We start from the raw sequence: 15,274 nt of genomic DNA on the forward strand, positions 1-15,274 counted from the left end.
GTTTATCTTTTTTTTTTTTGACTTTCCCTATTTGTCTTTAGTTTTTGGGTGCAAGTGAATAGTATTTAGTATGTATGAAAAGTTTATATATTTTTATGGAAAGTGAGGGTACGCCAAGGTGTACCCTCGCCCCCGGCTCACTGCAACAATTCTAATTTTGTGGAATGTAGGTTTTTTTTTTTTTTTTTTTTTCAATATTCGATATCACCCTCTAATCAAAACATTTTTAGGGCATCTCCAATGGGGGGTGTAAACCGTATAGAGTGGAAATTTTACACCCCAAATATAAAAAACTCTCCAATGGGAGTGCTAAACCGTAGGTAATAGTGTAGATAGCTAATAGAGATGTGGGAATTTTTTAGTTAATAAAAAACCCGGACGCCATTAAAATAACGCCTGCTTAACTTAAAAAACTTCGGACGCCACTTCAACACACGCTTGAAGCTTTATTTTTTTAACTTCGGACGCCACTAAATTAAAGAGGGGCGTCGACTCACTCTTCCATTGGAATAGAGTGTGGATATTTAACATACAATTTTTAGTAGTGTAAAATCCTAAAACGTGGAGTCTCACCCCCATTGGAGATGCCCTTAGTAGTAATAAAAATATCTACTTTAAAAAATAAAATAAAATTATATAGTTAGATATGTGAGAGGAGTTGTTTCAAAACAAGTAGAACCTAATCAACCTATTAGTAAGTTGAAATAATATTTAAAAAAAACAAGATATTCAAGAAGATGTGATGTCTATCTCTCATTTTTAAGCTCGGAGGTAGACGAAATCAGGAGGTTTTACGATCATACTAAAAATAAAATTATGATGAATTTGCCTCGTAGACATAAAGGATTTTGCTTGTATTATCAGCTATGAAATTTTAAATTTTGCCAATAAAATATATATTTGTTTATGTGATCAAAGGTTTTCAAATAGTGAATGAACTTGAAACAAGACTAATATAAAATAACAAAAGCAATCAAAATTTATTTTCGCTGATAATGAAGTTAAGATTTAAAAAATTAAACTTGTTGGAAACATTGATACAGTAGATAATGTCATTGGTTTTATTGTTTAATCAATTATATAACCAATCACATAAAATTATATATCTTTTTTATTCCTTCCAACTAAACAAACTATTATGTTGGGGATGTATATAAGTGAACGATCAGCTGCTCTCTTCCTCATATCAAACATATCCAGATGGGCAGTGATTTGCAAGAGATAACCTATTTCGTAACAATATTAAAATATATGAAAAATAACAAAAGTTAATTAAATGAGAGCATATCGACTTCTGAAATCAATTGATATGTCGATATGCACTGCAAATCATATCGGAACGTATCGGGGTGTTAATTTCGATATATACGAGTTTACAGTTTTCTACCGAGCATAAAAAGAGAGAAAAAAAGAGATGGCCTCGATATGGTGCCATTGAATCTCTTAAAGTGTTGCTTCCATGAACTTAAGGTTTGTTCATTTTTTATAGCTGCTATTTTTTTTTAATCAAGTATGAACAATAATATTTGATTTATTTTTTTTTTTTGTGTATCCTCTTTTCATGTGATTTTAATGAAAGTATGATTACTGCTTTTTCAAACTGTAAAACACTCTCTTTATAATTATAAACTGAGTTTGAGTGGTCTAAAAAAAACACTAACTTACATCATAATAAAAAATAAACTTATCTTTCAAAAGAAGATAGATAAAAATGAACTTGAAAAAAAAACATAATAATAAAAATTATACATTAAATCTTCTCCAACTAATTTAGGTACTTCTCTATGAGTATGTGACAAAAATGAAGAGACTACTATTCATAGTTAATTACTATTTAGTACATAAAATTGTGATATTGAGCAACACAGTTAGTTAGTTAGTTAGTTATCTAGTTAGTTAATACATGTACATGGATGGGTCATGGGTCATGGGTCCAGATCCAGGAAGGGTATACTGGTATATAGTATAATAGCCCATATAGATATATAGATATGGATTATAAACCGTTGGATCCGAAAAACCCGGTAGTCTCAGCCGAAAAACCCGCTTTCGTCAGCCCTAACTGTTTCTCTCTCTCTCTCTCTATCTCTAAAACGAGCGCCAGTTTTCTTTTCGTGGTGCCGAAATTTCAACAAAACAAAAAACAAGACACAGACTCAGAGAAAGCAAAGCGATTCATCAACAAAAGTAAACTAGTTTACAATCTGTAGATCTATTCTAGTTCTTGTTGTTGTTGTTGTTTGAATTGATTGATGTTGTTTGTTTTTTAATCTGTTGTATATAGATGGATCGATATCAGAGGGTGGAGAAGCCTAGAGCAGATACACCAATAAACGAGAATGAGATAAGGATTACTACTCAAGGACGTATGAGGAATTACATTACTTATGCTACCACACTTTTACAGGTTTAATTTTTATATTAATAAGTTTATAATTCAGTATAGGCCCACTTTTAAATCTTATTTGATGGGTTAAAGAATGTTACTTTACGATAAAGGGTCTAATGAGATTTATACTACCACACTTTTACAGGTTTAATTTTTGTTATTAATAAGTTTATAATTCAGTATAGGCCCACTTTTAAATCTTATTTGATGGGTTAAAGAATGTTACTTTAGGATAAAGGGTCTAATGAGATTGTTCTTAAAGCTATGGGGAGAGCTATTAACAAGACTGTTATGATTGGTGAACTAATTAAGGTACTAAGTTTTTTTTTTTTTTTTTTTTTTGTTTGTTTGTAGACAAGTCACAAACATTATCTAAGATGAATTTGTTTGTTTGTTTGTTTTTCCAGAGAAGGATTGTTGGTCTACATCAGAACACATCTATTGGATCAACTGATATTACCGACATGTGGGAGCCTTTGGAAGAAGGGCTTCTTCCGTAAGGATCGATTTTTTTGTTTGTGCTGAGAAACAAGCAATTTTTTGTCACTGAAATTGACATCTTTTTTATCCTTTTTGCAGCTTAGAAACTACACGTCATGTTTCAATGATTACAATTACGTTATCTATCAAGGAGCTGGATGTATCTTCCACGGGTAAATGACTAAAACTACTAGTCAGCTGATTCATTACTTTGTTTTTTATTCTGAGATGTTACTAAAGTATTTATATATAATTCAGGTATCAATCACCTATTCCAGCCGATCAGGTGAAACCGTGGAACGAATTAGACAATGAAGGAGGTAAAGCAACGATTTTTTCTTTGTTGATACACATTTTTATTTCACTTCATGGTTTTGATATATTTCATGTAAACCAGAGGGCTCCCCTGGCATGCGAGGCAGAGGACGTGGTGGTCGAGGAAGGGGTAGAGGCAGAGGTAATCAGTTTATATTTCAGTAACAACAGAGCTCTTTTGCTTCTTGTCAGTGTTCTTCATTGTTAACATTTTTAAATAGATTAGTAATATTACTGTGGGTGAAGGTACAATGGAGGAGGCTAGTTAACAGTACCTGGGATAACTTGCATACAAAGAATAAGAAATAGAAGTAGATAGGTCACTCCTGGGTTACAAAATCCTCCCACTAAGAAAAAGGTCATCTAATTTTGGTTTTTCGGAATATGAAATGATGAAGCAGTTTATCTATTTAAAATAGAGAGAAAAAAGAGAACAACAAAACAATTAGCATTTGGTTATTTAAATTTTGTCAACCTATGGAGAAGGCATTTTGTTTGGGATGTAACTTATCAATCTCACGTAATGAGTGCAAACTTCTTAGTTAACCAGCTAACCTAAGAAAATTACATTAATCCCACCAATTTTATGCATGTTTTGTTTGTAGCCTGGTTGTGATGTTTATTGTCACAAATGGATTTTCGTTCTTCTTGTCTTCAGTTGAATTCTGCCTTTGGTCCTTTCCGCATGCCAGCTTTGAAATGTCTCTTGTTTTCAGGGATTTACAATGGTTATGCAGACTACAATGGTGAGGGAGGTTGGGATGGTGGTCGTGGCTATGGTGGTAGAGGTAGAGGCCGTGGGAGAGGTCGTTTCCGTGGGCATGGAAGAGGGTTTGGTGGTGGAGATATACATCAAGAACCTGGTGCTTTCAACTATGCTGAATTAGATGCACCACCTCTGCCAGGCCGTGGTAAGTCCTAGATATGTGGATTTTAACATGCCTGTGGCATTTCAGCCACAATGTACTTTGTAAATTTGTTACAATGGTTTGGCATGTGTTTAATCCAAGTGGGACTCCAAATTGCAGATGCATTTGTCCTAGTTCAAGATATCCACCCTTGCATGCCTTGTTTAATGGACTTATCATGAATGATATTATAAAATGCCCAAATCTAGTTTCTGCCCTCTTTCAGCAGTCCTAAAAATTTTGTTCGTTCTTTCTTTTAATCAGACATATGCTTCTTCTTCTAAATGCCTTGTTACCATTCATGCTATGGAGGTAGAACATGTACATGTAACATGCCCTCTTACGTATATTATTCTGAATGTGTTTTCATGTGTCTGAATGTGGACCTTTTCATGGTAAACTTTTTGAAATTACAGAGTTACATGGATTATCTGTCGTTGCTTTTAGCATGATTTTTTTTTTTCTGACAAAACGATGTTCTCTACAATGATAGAGACATAAAGATTCTATAGAAGAACATGGTTTTGTTGAATAAATGTAATTCCTTCAATTATTTTTATTACTATTAGTATTTTGAAGGCATGAGATGGTTGGGACTACAGAGCAATAACAGGTGTAGGGTTCAAACTAGATTTAATTCATCCTGAAACGGGCGAGAAATGGTGATTTGAGATATTTGAAATGATTTAAACTAAAACGAACATGACCTGTTTTGGTTGTATTTATTTTTATTGAGTTATAGACTAATTGTAACTCATCTGCAAGCCTCTTTTTGGTTAGTTCTTCTAAAGAGCTCTGTGAGTCCATTTTTTTTAATACCTTTAATTGCATTTGAATAACCTAATCATTGGTAAAATTGGTTGTCGGATCCTGTTTGATTATATAACTGTAGGCTGAACATGGTTCTTAGTATCATGTCCTGATTCAGAACTGGCTTTGTATCAAATACTTAAAAGAACTGAATATAGATATTAATGACTTCTGATCCGTCCCAAACTCACTCCTTTTTATATCTTTTAAATGATTTTACTTTCTACTGTACATTTATTTTATATCTTATTGTTATTATCTATAATCCCATATCGGTCATGTGTTTTCTCTGGACTCCTTTGTTAGAGGTGCATTCCTTAGTTTCAAGTTGTCAAGAAAATGATTTCATCTATTCAGCAAAATTAAGAGCTGAATGTTTAGGTTGAAATGCTGTCGGCTAATTTCCAGCATGTTGAGGACTTCAGTGAGCCCCAGTGTTCCAGGGTATCGAACTACGTTTTTAACTAAATGTTGTTGAAGTACATATGGGACCTATGCAATCATTTTTCTCTGCATCTGTTTACTGTGTATAATGTTATTGCTCAAATGTGAGTGTTTTACACAACAAATGCCATAACCCCTCCCCTGTTGAGTGCATCCTTGTAAATTCTTTCTCATGGATGTCAGGAAACGTTTGTTTGTTATCTTGCTGCTCTTAGAGATCTAGTATGACAATGTTTTAATTCATTGGCACTCGTAGCAAAATATATTAAGTAGAAATAAGTTTAGTAATAAAATGTTGGTTTTTCTAGAGATCCAGAAAGATAAGCATTTCATTCAATTGCACGCATAGCAAAATATGTATGTAGAAATACTTGAGTGGATCAGCTTATTAATTCATCTCTATTGATGCATTAATGTTTCGGACTGAATCATTGTGGGTTACATCATTGTACTTATCACTGAATGATCTGATATTTAACAATCCCTTGTGGTGATCTGCAGGTCGTGGACGTGGGAGGGGAAGGGGTCGAGGCCGTGGGCGTGGGCGTGGGCAAGAGTATAGAGCAGATGTACCAGTCCAGGCAGGTCCTTCATCTCTATAGTGTATCGACACCCAATTAGTTTGGGAGAGATCTGGATGCCTGCTCTTCTCGTTGTTTGTCATCTTAAAGAATGGACTGAACTTTATATTTCTAGGCGTTAATTTGTTGTTTGTGCATGGAGGCCGTGTTTTTGTAGGTAGGTGGGTAGGTAGGTAGTTTATTCTCATTTGTTGTTTAAAAAGTAATTGTGTTTTACATGCCAAAGTTGTACAATGTCACCAATGCGTTTTTTATAGGAATAATAGAGCAGTACATTCTTTTATTTTTCAGTTTTATTCCTTGAAAATGCTTGTTGCCCGGGTTATTTTATATTTCCCAGCATATGCGAGTCCCATGGGTCTAAGGTTGAATCATTTTGCACTGCCTGTCTAAGGTAGCGTGCCTTGTACTGACTGATGATTCAGAAAATGTATTTTATCTTCATAATCTTTTAGCAATGACTCTGTAGTTATGTACATGCATTTCAGTATTTGCAGCAAATGAGGTTGTTTACATGTGGCAAAAGTTTTTAAGATATCCCAGTCAATTTTTATATGACTGCATGGGTGCATTCCAGATTCATTTTTAGAGAGCTTCCTTAGTCGGACTTGTTTTCCAAATGTTTTTTTTTGTAGATTTAGGGTTTTAAGGTCTCGAACTGCACACTTGTATGGTAAACACCAATGAATTTTTTAGTCTCCTGTATATACTGTTTGTGAGTCTCTTGGTTTTTTGAGTTAGATTTGCCAGCCTTTTTAGTTGTGAACAAAATCAGTAAGAGTTTTAAAGTGGGGATGAATGGTGGAAAACATGTCGCAACTAGTTTTATTTCTCGCATCACTACAAATCCATTTCTCACAACAACCAGGTGCGCATAAGCACGTTACTTCCAAGTGTTTTACCTCGTTAGGTTTGAAGCCCATAGTAGCCTTTAATTTACTGCAACTGTTGTTAGGCTTTGATTCTATGGCTGTACTGGGTAAAACTCACCGAGGGCCCTTGGGTCATGATGAACGGTGCCAGTATCTTCTACGGCCTAGATTTGATTTATGGACTACATGCCCGATACTAACGCTTCATCCACAACACTGTATCGAAGTTCTAAGTTATAACTAAGGGTGACAATTTGTACACGACCGGCTAACCGACCATGAATTCGATGTGAAATTAGCAGGTTTGGATTGGGCAAAAAAACTTTTGGGTCATTTAAGAGTTGATCCGCCGAACTCAGGTTAAGTTCTGATCACATATATTAATCCGAATAACCTATTAGTAGACCCAATTAGTTTTCGGGTCTAATGGATCGGGTCATCAACCCATAGCCTGTATAGCTTGTTTTAAGATAATTTTTTTTTTTTTTTTTTTAAATCTCATCATCTTAATTTCCTAAAATAAACCACTAAAAAAAAAGATTAACTGTCATATTAATTCATTCCATAAAAATATATTTCATTCAATTGTCATTAATATGTAATTAAATTATGGATGGTTATCTGCATACATCGACACCATTAGTAATTTGATTGGGTATGGCCAACAAGTGACCTGAATTTGGAATGTATCTCATTTTGAAAAAATAAATAAAAATCTAATTGTTCATCCCACCTACTTTCTACTTAACTGAAAAGGGTGAACCACACGATCAGCGCTTCATCTGAAAAATGCTATAGTCAGCATGTTAAAACTTAGAACTACATTATGGATGGGCATTCTTTGGTCCATCTTCATCCAAAAAATAGGCCCTATACCCTTTGTCTATCACAGTATAGCAAATTGAATCTTCTAACTGTATACTGTAATCTCAAAAATGGATAACCAAGACAATAAGTAAACCGCACACAATCATATTATTTGTTGCAGAAATCCATTATATTAACTCAATTTGTTCAATAACAAAATGATGTTGAGGTCAACAGCCTCAACAACAGTTCCAGACTTAATTCAAAGAAAACGTCTAATAAAAACCTCACAGCTAGAGAAAACTGAATTGCTCATTAACTAAGAAGCCACAACCTCATGCAAGCACCCAATACCTAGGTCTTGAGCCGTCCATAAAACTTCTCTTTCTCCTGTGTGGTCTGGAAGCGTCCATGGCCAAACTTGGAGGAGGTATCAATAAACTTGAGCTTGATCTCCTCAAGGGCAAGACGAGATGTTTGCTTCAACAGGGATTGACGGAGGGTGACAACCCTCTTTTTGGGCCCAACACAACATCCCTTGATCAGCAGATAGTCTTCCTTCACCACACCATAATGAGGGAACCCACCAATGGGAGTAATATCTTTCTCAGTCCTGATAGAACAGAAACAAGATTCAGGGGTTAGCGAGAAAAGGAAAAGAAAGAGACTAAAAACCAGTCACACCATTATGACTAAGGTAATGTTTGTTTCTTTTGGTTCCAACATTCAGTAATGCACTAATGCTTGTAAGAGATTTAGCATTCATCACAGTACTTATGTCTGTGAATGCTGAAAATTCATTCACTGCTTCAAGCGTTCAAGCAGTGCTGACAAAACAAGTAAAACCTTGACAAGAAAACTTTTCATCATCCTTATTTATTTTTTGACAAGGAATTTTATGGTTTCAAAAGAGCAAAGAGAACAAACCTGTCAAACTCAGTCATGGCACTGTGAGACTCCTGATTAGCCTTGCCAAGCTTGTAGACTTTTTTGTTCATTTCAGTACGGTGATGATATCCATTCTGACCAGCCCTAGCTACTGTGAATGAGACACGAGCAGGATGCCATGCACCAATACAAGCCACCTTACGCAGACCTCTGTGAGTCTTACGGGGAAGACGAGTTACACCCCAACGAGTGACAACACCCTCATAACCTTTACCCTTGGTCACACCAATGATATCAATCATCTCATCTTTCTGGAAAACAGCATCCACAGGAACTTGTTTCTCAAAGAAACCATATGCAAAATCAACCTTCTGTGCAATAGTTCCACCATTCACTTGAATTTCCATCAGATGGGCCTTCTTCTGCTTCAATCCCTTCATCTTCCTGATCTGAAATGTTAAACCAGAGTAACAATTAGTAAGCATGTCTCTAAATAAAAGTAATTGAGTATAACAAACTATATACCTGAGTATGAGCAAGAACACGAATAACAGTTCCATATTTCTTCATCTTCTCAAGTTGAGCCTGAACATCTTTCTTCCCCTCTTCAGACTCAAATTTCTTCGAGTATTTCGTGAAAGCCTTCTTCTTAGACTTGCAAAAGTTCTTGTAAAACCTTCTTCTGACCTCCTCGCTCAAATGTTGAGCCCAAACAGTGTTGAGAGTACGAAGCCCCCTAGGTGTCTTCACGTAAGCAACAACTCCAACAATAACCATTGGAGGAGTTTCAATAATTGTCACAGCCTCACAGGTTTCCTTCTTGTGAAGCTCTGCACATACAATATTATGACTAAATAACTTCCAACAACAAGAATAAGCAAAGCTACTTAATCAAAAAGACTCTTACTTGATCCAGGTTTTTCGACATCTCTAACAATGTGGGTCATGCCAGCCTTGTAACCCAAGAAGGCAGTGAGTTTACAGGGCTTGTTTGCATCATCTCTGGGGAAAGCCTTCACTGCATCAAGTAATACAACAAACAGATGTAATAAAGAGTATAACTTTATAAGTTGCACAAGAATTTGAGACATACCCTTTCCTCTGTGGCGAGAAGCTCTCTTCCTTGGGAGAAAGCCAAGAGAACCATGCCTAGGGTGCTCAAACTTCCTGTGAGACATTCTTCACCTGAATAAAACGACAGAGAAGATGAGCATCTATACTACACAAACAATAACAATCTATATACAAAGAATCATAACCAAAAACTCACCACCCTTTTGCGGCTTCTTTTTCACACACACTCTGCAAAATGAGAGGACTCAAAACACAAACCCTACCTCATTTTATATGAACGACTCATTTTCTATTTAAATTACTTAATTGTCCTTGTTTTAGGGTTTGGGAGATGGGCTTTTTCTTATTTGGGCCTGATCGATTGTGAGCCTACTGTATATATACAAACTTATACAGAAGTTTTCAAAATGGAGGGAGATTTTGGTGAACAGATCAAACATTGTGGAAAGACTTTGGAGTTGGGACACAGTGGGGCTGGAAATGGTACGGGATTCAACCCGAATCCGAGCATGTCCGAATCTATTTTAACGGATATGGTTTATATGTTTGTGACTAGAGTCCGATCCGAATATCCGAAAACCCGAATCATTTTAACAAAATTTATATTTTGATGCCTAATAATTAATTTATACCTTACATTTATATATGAAAATCATTAAAATAGTATATTTTTTGGGTTTTTTAATAGATATGGATATCCGAATCCGGATGGATCCTAATATGGTCAAGAGTTTTGAGTGAGAACCCAACCCAAACCCGTTCCATTTCTAACTCTGGACACAATTTTTTTATTTTATTTTATTGGTAAGTCTGTTTTAAATGAGATCAGTAACTCTTTGATGTTGGCGGGTTCGAGCCCTGGACTTCTGGTATCATCACCCAAAGATTTTACCAACTTTGCTAGTCGGCACTTGCTATGGACACACAATTACTTTATGGTTTCCCTTGTCCTACAGGACCTCTCAATTATTATGAGAGAAATATGTAAAAAAAGAATTAGAGAAGTAGGGGCATTCATTTTTATGGTTCCATGTGTACATTTTTGTCCACCTCCTAAAACGAGTTCGCTATGCTCATTGATTAGTAAGAGACATCCAAAAAATTTCTGTTCACCCCAAAAACTTCCCAAGGTCAGCTGGATGTTACCGGACTCAGGTCTCACCAGGGTCAGATATAATAATAAAAAAAATCTCTGAAACTATAAGACCAGGCCCGTGTAAGCGTTTTGATGAGTTATTGGGGAAACCTTTGAACCAAAACAATCAGGACTTAATGCATAACAGTTTCCAATAAAAACATATGGACCTCTCCAAATGAAATTAACTTTCAGAGCTGGAATAATAATGCCATTCAAGAATCCTAGCTATTCCCTTGCTGATTTAATTTACCTGAGCTACAATAACCAAGAACCTGCTCTTTTATTTAGATATATTCGCAACGCTCTTCAGTAAAAATATCGAGTTCCAAACAATGCCAGTAACCACCATTACCAAGCTGCTTCCAAAACTCCTCTTCTGTTGAATTTCTTGGCATATCATGAGGTGGTAATGGAACCATTACATGTTTGATAAACTTGGAACTTCTTCATCAGCTAATTGAAGCCACAATGAAAGTGTAGCCAAGAAAATTTACATGTGTTCATTTAATTATGACCTAAGTGGCGTAGCCACGAGTTAAATTCTAGTATGGTATGATAGTTCAACTACTATACAAAGAACATGGTAAAACAGAATCAGAAGCTGGGTTAGGCCTTAAAGCAAATTCAGCCTTAATCGAATAATGGTCCGATGGTCATTCCGCCGATAGAAGTTTATGATCAGCAGCTCTCTTCCTTATGTCATGATGCACATCCAAATGGGGTATTAATTGCAAGAGATCAGCTGTTTCATAAAATATTAAACCATAGATTAAAAGAGATATAAAAAAATTGATTAATCAGAGATATTAATGAACTCTTAGGATAACAAACTTGTACTCTAACGCTGAAATTTTCTGGTCCAAAAGCGAATGGGGTTTACAAACTTGTTAAAACGGGCACCTAGTCTTAATGCTGTTAACAAAATGCTAATGTGGCACGAATGAAAAGAGCTTGCCACATCAACATTTTGTTAACAGCCTTGAATCCCCTTTTGAAAATTTTGTAAACCACGTTCTATGAGAGAAATTCAAAGTTATCCTATATGAAAAAAAATGTGAAAGTTTGTTCCCTATTAATCTAAAATCCAGTCTTATGCTTACAGAAGTGCGCCAATTCCGCCAAACACTTTTCCACTAGGTATGGGTTTCATAATCAAGCATCATCCATTAACCAAATTTAAAATATGTCCCTTGAAGAACTTCAAAAAAATCTATCAATTAAAAATGTAGAGTTTAGAGAATCATCTTCAGTGAGAAGGAAATGCTTTAAGTTTTAGCAAATTTACAAGAAACATACAAAATTATCATGAAAGAAAAAGAAGGAAGAAACAAATAGAGCAGTCAAGTGTCTACAATTTTTTTTTTTTTTTAATGATGCTTATCTGTTTTTGGTATATGATCCTTCATTGATCATACTCTTAGGGAGAAATGTGCGCTATATGCTTTGGATCAATTTACAAGTCTTCCTTAACCCCATAACTTAATCAAAAGCAATAAAGTTTGTACGAATTATTACCAAATTATCAAGGAAGAATCAGTGCTTGTCCATGAACCAATAAAAAGTAATAGACCTTGGTTTGCTTCAAGTTCATGTTTTGTGTACATCACATTAAAATTTTAGAATGTGACCGTACGATTTCAATGGCACGACGAAATCCATGCAATAAATATCAAGTTCATGACTTTGGTTTCAAACTTGCCATGCATAAACTTGAAAGGATTGTCTATCGAACATATGCTTCAAAATACGAGCTGTCTATCAACTCAATCTTATTGTGTTATCTTATCAGTAGAAAAAACATTTCAAATTTACCATCTCCAAGAAGATTATAACAGTATGTAGGCATACACAATAAAATAAAAATAGCACTAGTAAATGATGAAGAAAAATCATAAAAGTTCTACTTCAAGACCAGCAGGAAATCGGCAATGCTAAATAGACTACGCACTGCATTCCTGCTGGTGACCAGTGCATATTGGTAGTATCAAATTGAATCTTGTTCCAGATAAAACCTGGCAGTTGTATGCATTAAACATTTTCGTTTAAAAGTTCACTCCAAGTTTACGATTTATTTTGTCACCATTTGTATTAGGTGGAAAACAAATTAATTTTGCTTTCATATGTGAGATGGGCTCCAATCAAGGTGTTCTCCAACTGTGACTGACCGATACAGTTGTGACAAAATTGCAGGGAAATCATCCGTTACTATTTAAAGAATCACACAATAACTGGTGGGCATACGAAGTTAATTCAGTGTACTCAATCCGTGTACTTCAATCCATGCCAGGTACACAGGACCTGAACAACATAGATTGGAAACTCTGCTGTGCAAAGCCACCTCTTGTTCATCCCTTCCACACATCTCTAATTATGTTGTGTGGCAAATTCGCAATCCTTAAATATGCTCGACTTTGGTAGAGTCAAAATGCTGTGTGATGTTCAGTCCCTTTGAACCAAGTAATACAATAGTAATAAAGGACCGTTTGCTCTCTTTGTTTCAAAATTATGTCAATTTCCCGTCAATGTTTCAAGGAGGATCCGAAAAAGATATATTCGTGGATTTAAGAGAGGCTTTGGAAAAGAAGCAAATGTGTTGGAGTTTATGAATCAAACAGAAACTTTAGAAAATTTAGTTCCACAATAACAATAAAGGACTTTTTAGTGTTAAATGCGTAAAAATAGTTTTTCTGCAGTCAGAATGACTAGAAATGCTTTTGAATCAGTAAGTTTGATGAAAACACCAAATTGGTGTCCCCATTAGTTTTGTCAAAGATCCTAAGAAACGGAACAACTATCAGTTCCAATTCTAGGGTATCTATTTGAGAACACTAATAGAAACAGAATAATCACCTTAAATCAGGAATTTGACAAATCAGGTACAGGAGATGAGAAAGACTTGGACAGGCTAATAAGCACAAGCCAGATGATTAAACAATGTTGTGTTTTGATATTGTTAATTTTGTAGTTAACAATTTATAAAATTTGGCTAATTGTAGACCGTTCATTTTCACCATTTTTGATACTATATTTGGCGAGTTTAGATTTTTTATTTTTTTTATTTTTTGGATTATTTGTGACAATGTTTAGAATAGTTAGGAGATCATATCTACAAAATATTAGCCTATTACAAAACTTATAAATGCCCTAACGATTTTGAATTTGTTTACGTGTCAAGATAAAATATGTCCGTAGAACCCCTCCCTTATATTAAACTCTTTGGGATTTCAATTAATCCCTCAAGAACCCAACTCTTTATATTAAACTCTTTGGCAATATTTACCCTTACAAATAATTAAAAAAAAAAACAAAAAACACTAAACCAATTCACAATTAAAAAACCCAAATTTTTATCTATATATAAAAAAAAAACAAATAAAACTCTTCTATCAAACTCTTTATTAAACTCTTTGACAATACTTACCCCACTGGTTACAAACAATTGAAAAAAACAAAAAACACTAAACCAACTCATAATTAAAAAATTCAAATTTTTATCTATATCTAAAACAATAAATAAAACTCACAATTAACAATTGAAAAAAACAAAAAATACTAAGCCAACTCACAATTAAAAAACTCAAAATTTTATCTTTATCTAAAAAAACAAATAAAACTCATCTGCCAAATAACAAAATCACTCACAATCCCCGAGAACCCAATTCCTTATTAAACTCTTTGGCAATACTTACCCCACTCTCATTCGTTACAAACAATTAAAAAAAAAAAAAAACACTAAACCAACTCACAATTTAAAATCCAAACTTTTATCTATATATAAAAACAAATAAAATTTCTTGCCAAATAACAAAATCACTCACAATCCCAGAGAACCCAACTCCTTATTAAACTCTTTGACAATACTTACCTCACTCGTTACAAACAATTAAAAAATACTAAACCAACTCACAATTAAAAAACCCAAACTTTTATCTATATCTAAAAAAACAAATAAAACTCTTATACCAAATAACAAAATTACTCACAATCCCAAGAACCCAACTCTTTATTAAACTCTTTGACAATACTTACCCCACTCACACTCATTACAAACAATTAAAAAAAAACAAAAAACACTAAACCAACTTACAATTAAAAAATCCAAATTTTTATCTATATCTAAAAAGACAAATAAAGCTTCTCTACCAAATAACAAAATCAAACTCCTTATTAAACTCATTGGCCATACTTACCCCACTCGTTACAAACAATTAAAAAAAAAAAAACATTAAACCAACTCACAATAAAAAACCTAAACTTTTATCTATATCTAAAAAAACAAATAAAACCCTTATGTCAAATAACAAAATCACTTCACTCGCTCTCTCTTGGATTATATTGAATAACAAGTTAAAAAAAAATTGATAACATTAACACATATAGAGCCACACATTCTATTGTCTTGCTTTAGGCCACCAAAATATTAGAGCTGACACTGCTCATTACTTGATCATAACACCATTAAACCTCCCAACAGTGAAAGGAAATGGAACCCAATCTTTCCTTATAGCCTTACCTTCGAAATTTACAGTATGCTTGTGTTCAGTTTAATGTGTGTGTGTGTGTGTGAG

At 34.4% G+C, this 15,274-nt stretch overlaps 2 protein-coding genes across 3 annotated transcripts; one reads left to right on the forward strand and one right to left on the reverse strand.

The window, feature by feature from the left end:
- The first annotated feature begins 1,990 nt into the window (after window positions 1–1,990).
- On the forward strand, window positions 1,991–6,210 carry LOC147490487 (uncharacterized). 2 transcript variants are annotated; one of them, XM_086565508.1, is made up of 10 exons: window positions 1,991–2,187; window positions 2,285–2,407; window positions 2,493–2,534; window positions 2,621–2,701; window positions 2,797–2,885; window positions 2,969–3,042; window positions 3,127–3,189; window positions 3,267–3,326; window positions 3,901–4,095; window positions 5,848–6,210. In XM_086565508.1, the coding sequence occupies exons 2-10, from the start codon at window positions 2,285–2,287 to the stop codon at window positions 5,946–5,948; spliced, it is 828 nt and encodes a 275-aa protein (XP_086421634.1). In that variant the 5' UTR covers window positions 1,991–2,187; the 3' UTR covers window positions 5,949–6,210. The 2 variants fall into 2 exon arrangements, with proteins under 2 accessions (XP_086421634.1, XP_086421636.1); XM_086565510.1 differs by lacking the exon at window positions 2,493–2,534 and having other exon boundaries at window positions 2,000–2,187.
- Window positions 6,211–7,777: 1,567 nt separating this feature from the next.
- Window positions 7,778–9,892, reverse strand: LOC147490488 (ribosomal protein 1). Its single transcript, XM_086566263.1, has 6 exons — window positions 9,765–9,892; window positions 9,588–9,679; window positions 9,402–9,512; window positions 9,020–9,324; window positions 8,534–8,943; window positions 7,778–8,219 (listed from the first exon to the last, which is right to left on the reverse strand). The coding sequence occupies exons 2-6, from the start codon at window positions 9,670–9,672 to the stop codon at window positions 7,961–7,963; spliced, it is 1,170 nt and encodes a 389-aa protein (XP_086422389.1). The 5' UTR covers window positions 9,673–9,679; window positions 9,765–9,892; the 3' UTR covers window positions 7,778–7,960.
- Between the last annotated feature and the right edge of the window lie 5,382 nt (window positions 9,893–15,274).

This window comes from Coptis chinensis, chromosome 6 (assembly GCF_015680905.1).
Source record: "Coptis chinensis isolate HL-2020 chromosome 6, ASM1568090v1, whole genome shotgun sequence".
NCBI classification, from domain to species: Eukaryota; Viridiplantae; Streptophyta; class Magnoliopsida; order Ranunculales; family Ranunculaceae; genus Coptis; species Coptis chinensis.

Excerpts from the sequence above, each read along its gene's own strand:
- LOC147490488 (XM_086566263.1), bottom strand. The coding sequence starts at position 9,672 with ATGTCTCACAGGAAGTTTGAGCACCCTAGGCATGGTTCTCTTGGCTTT. Across the intron at positions 9,325-9,401 it reads TGTCGAAAAACCTGGATCAA|AGCTTCACAAGAAGGAAACC; the intron begins GTAAGAGTCTTT and ends TTGTATGTGCAG. Across the intron at positions 8,944-9,019 it reads GTGTTCTTGCTCATACTCAG|ATCAGGAAGATGAAGGGATT; the intron begins GTATATAGTTTG and ends TTAACATTTCAG.
- LOC147490487 (XM_086565508.1), top strand. The coding sequence starts at position 2,285 with ATGGATCGATATCAGAGGGTGGAGAAGCCTAGAGCAGATACACCAATA. Across the intron at positions 2,408-2,492 it reads ATGCTACCACACTTTTACAG|GATAAAGGGTCTAATGAGAT; the intron begins GTTTAATTTTTA and ends ATGTTACTTTAC. Across the intron at positions 3,043-3,126 it reads GCTGGATGTATCTTCCACGG|GGTATCAATCACCTATTCCA; the intron begins GTAAATGACTAA and ends ATATATAATTCA.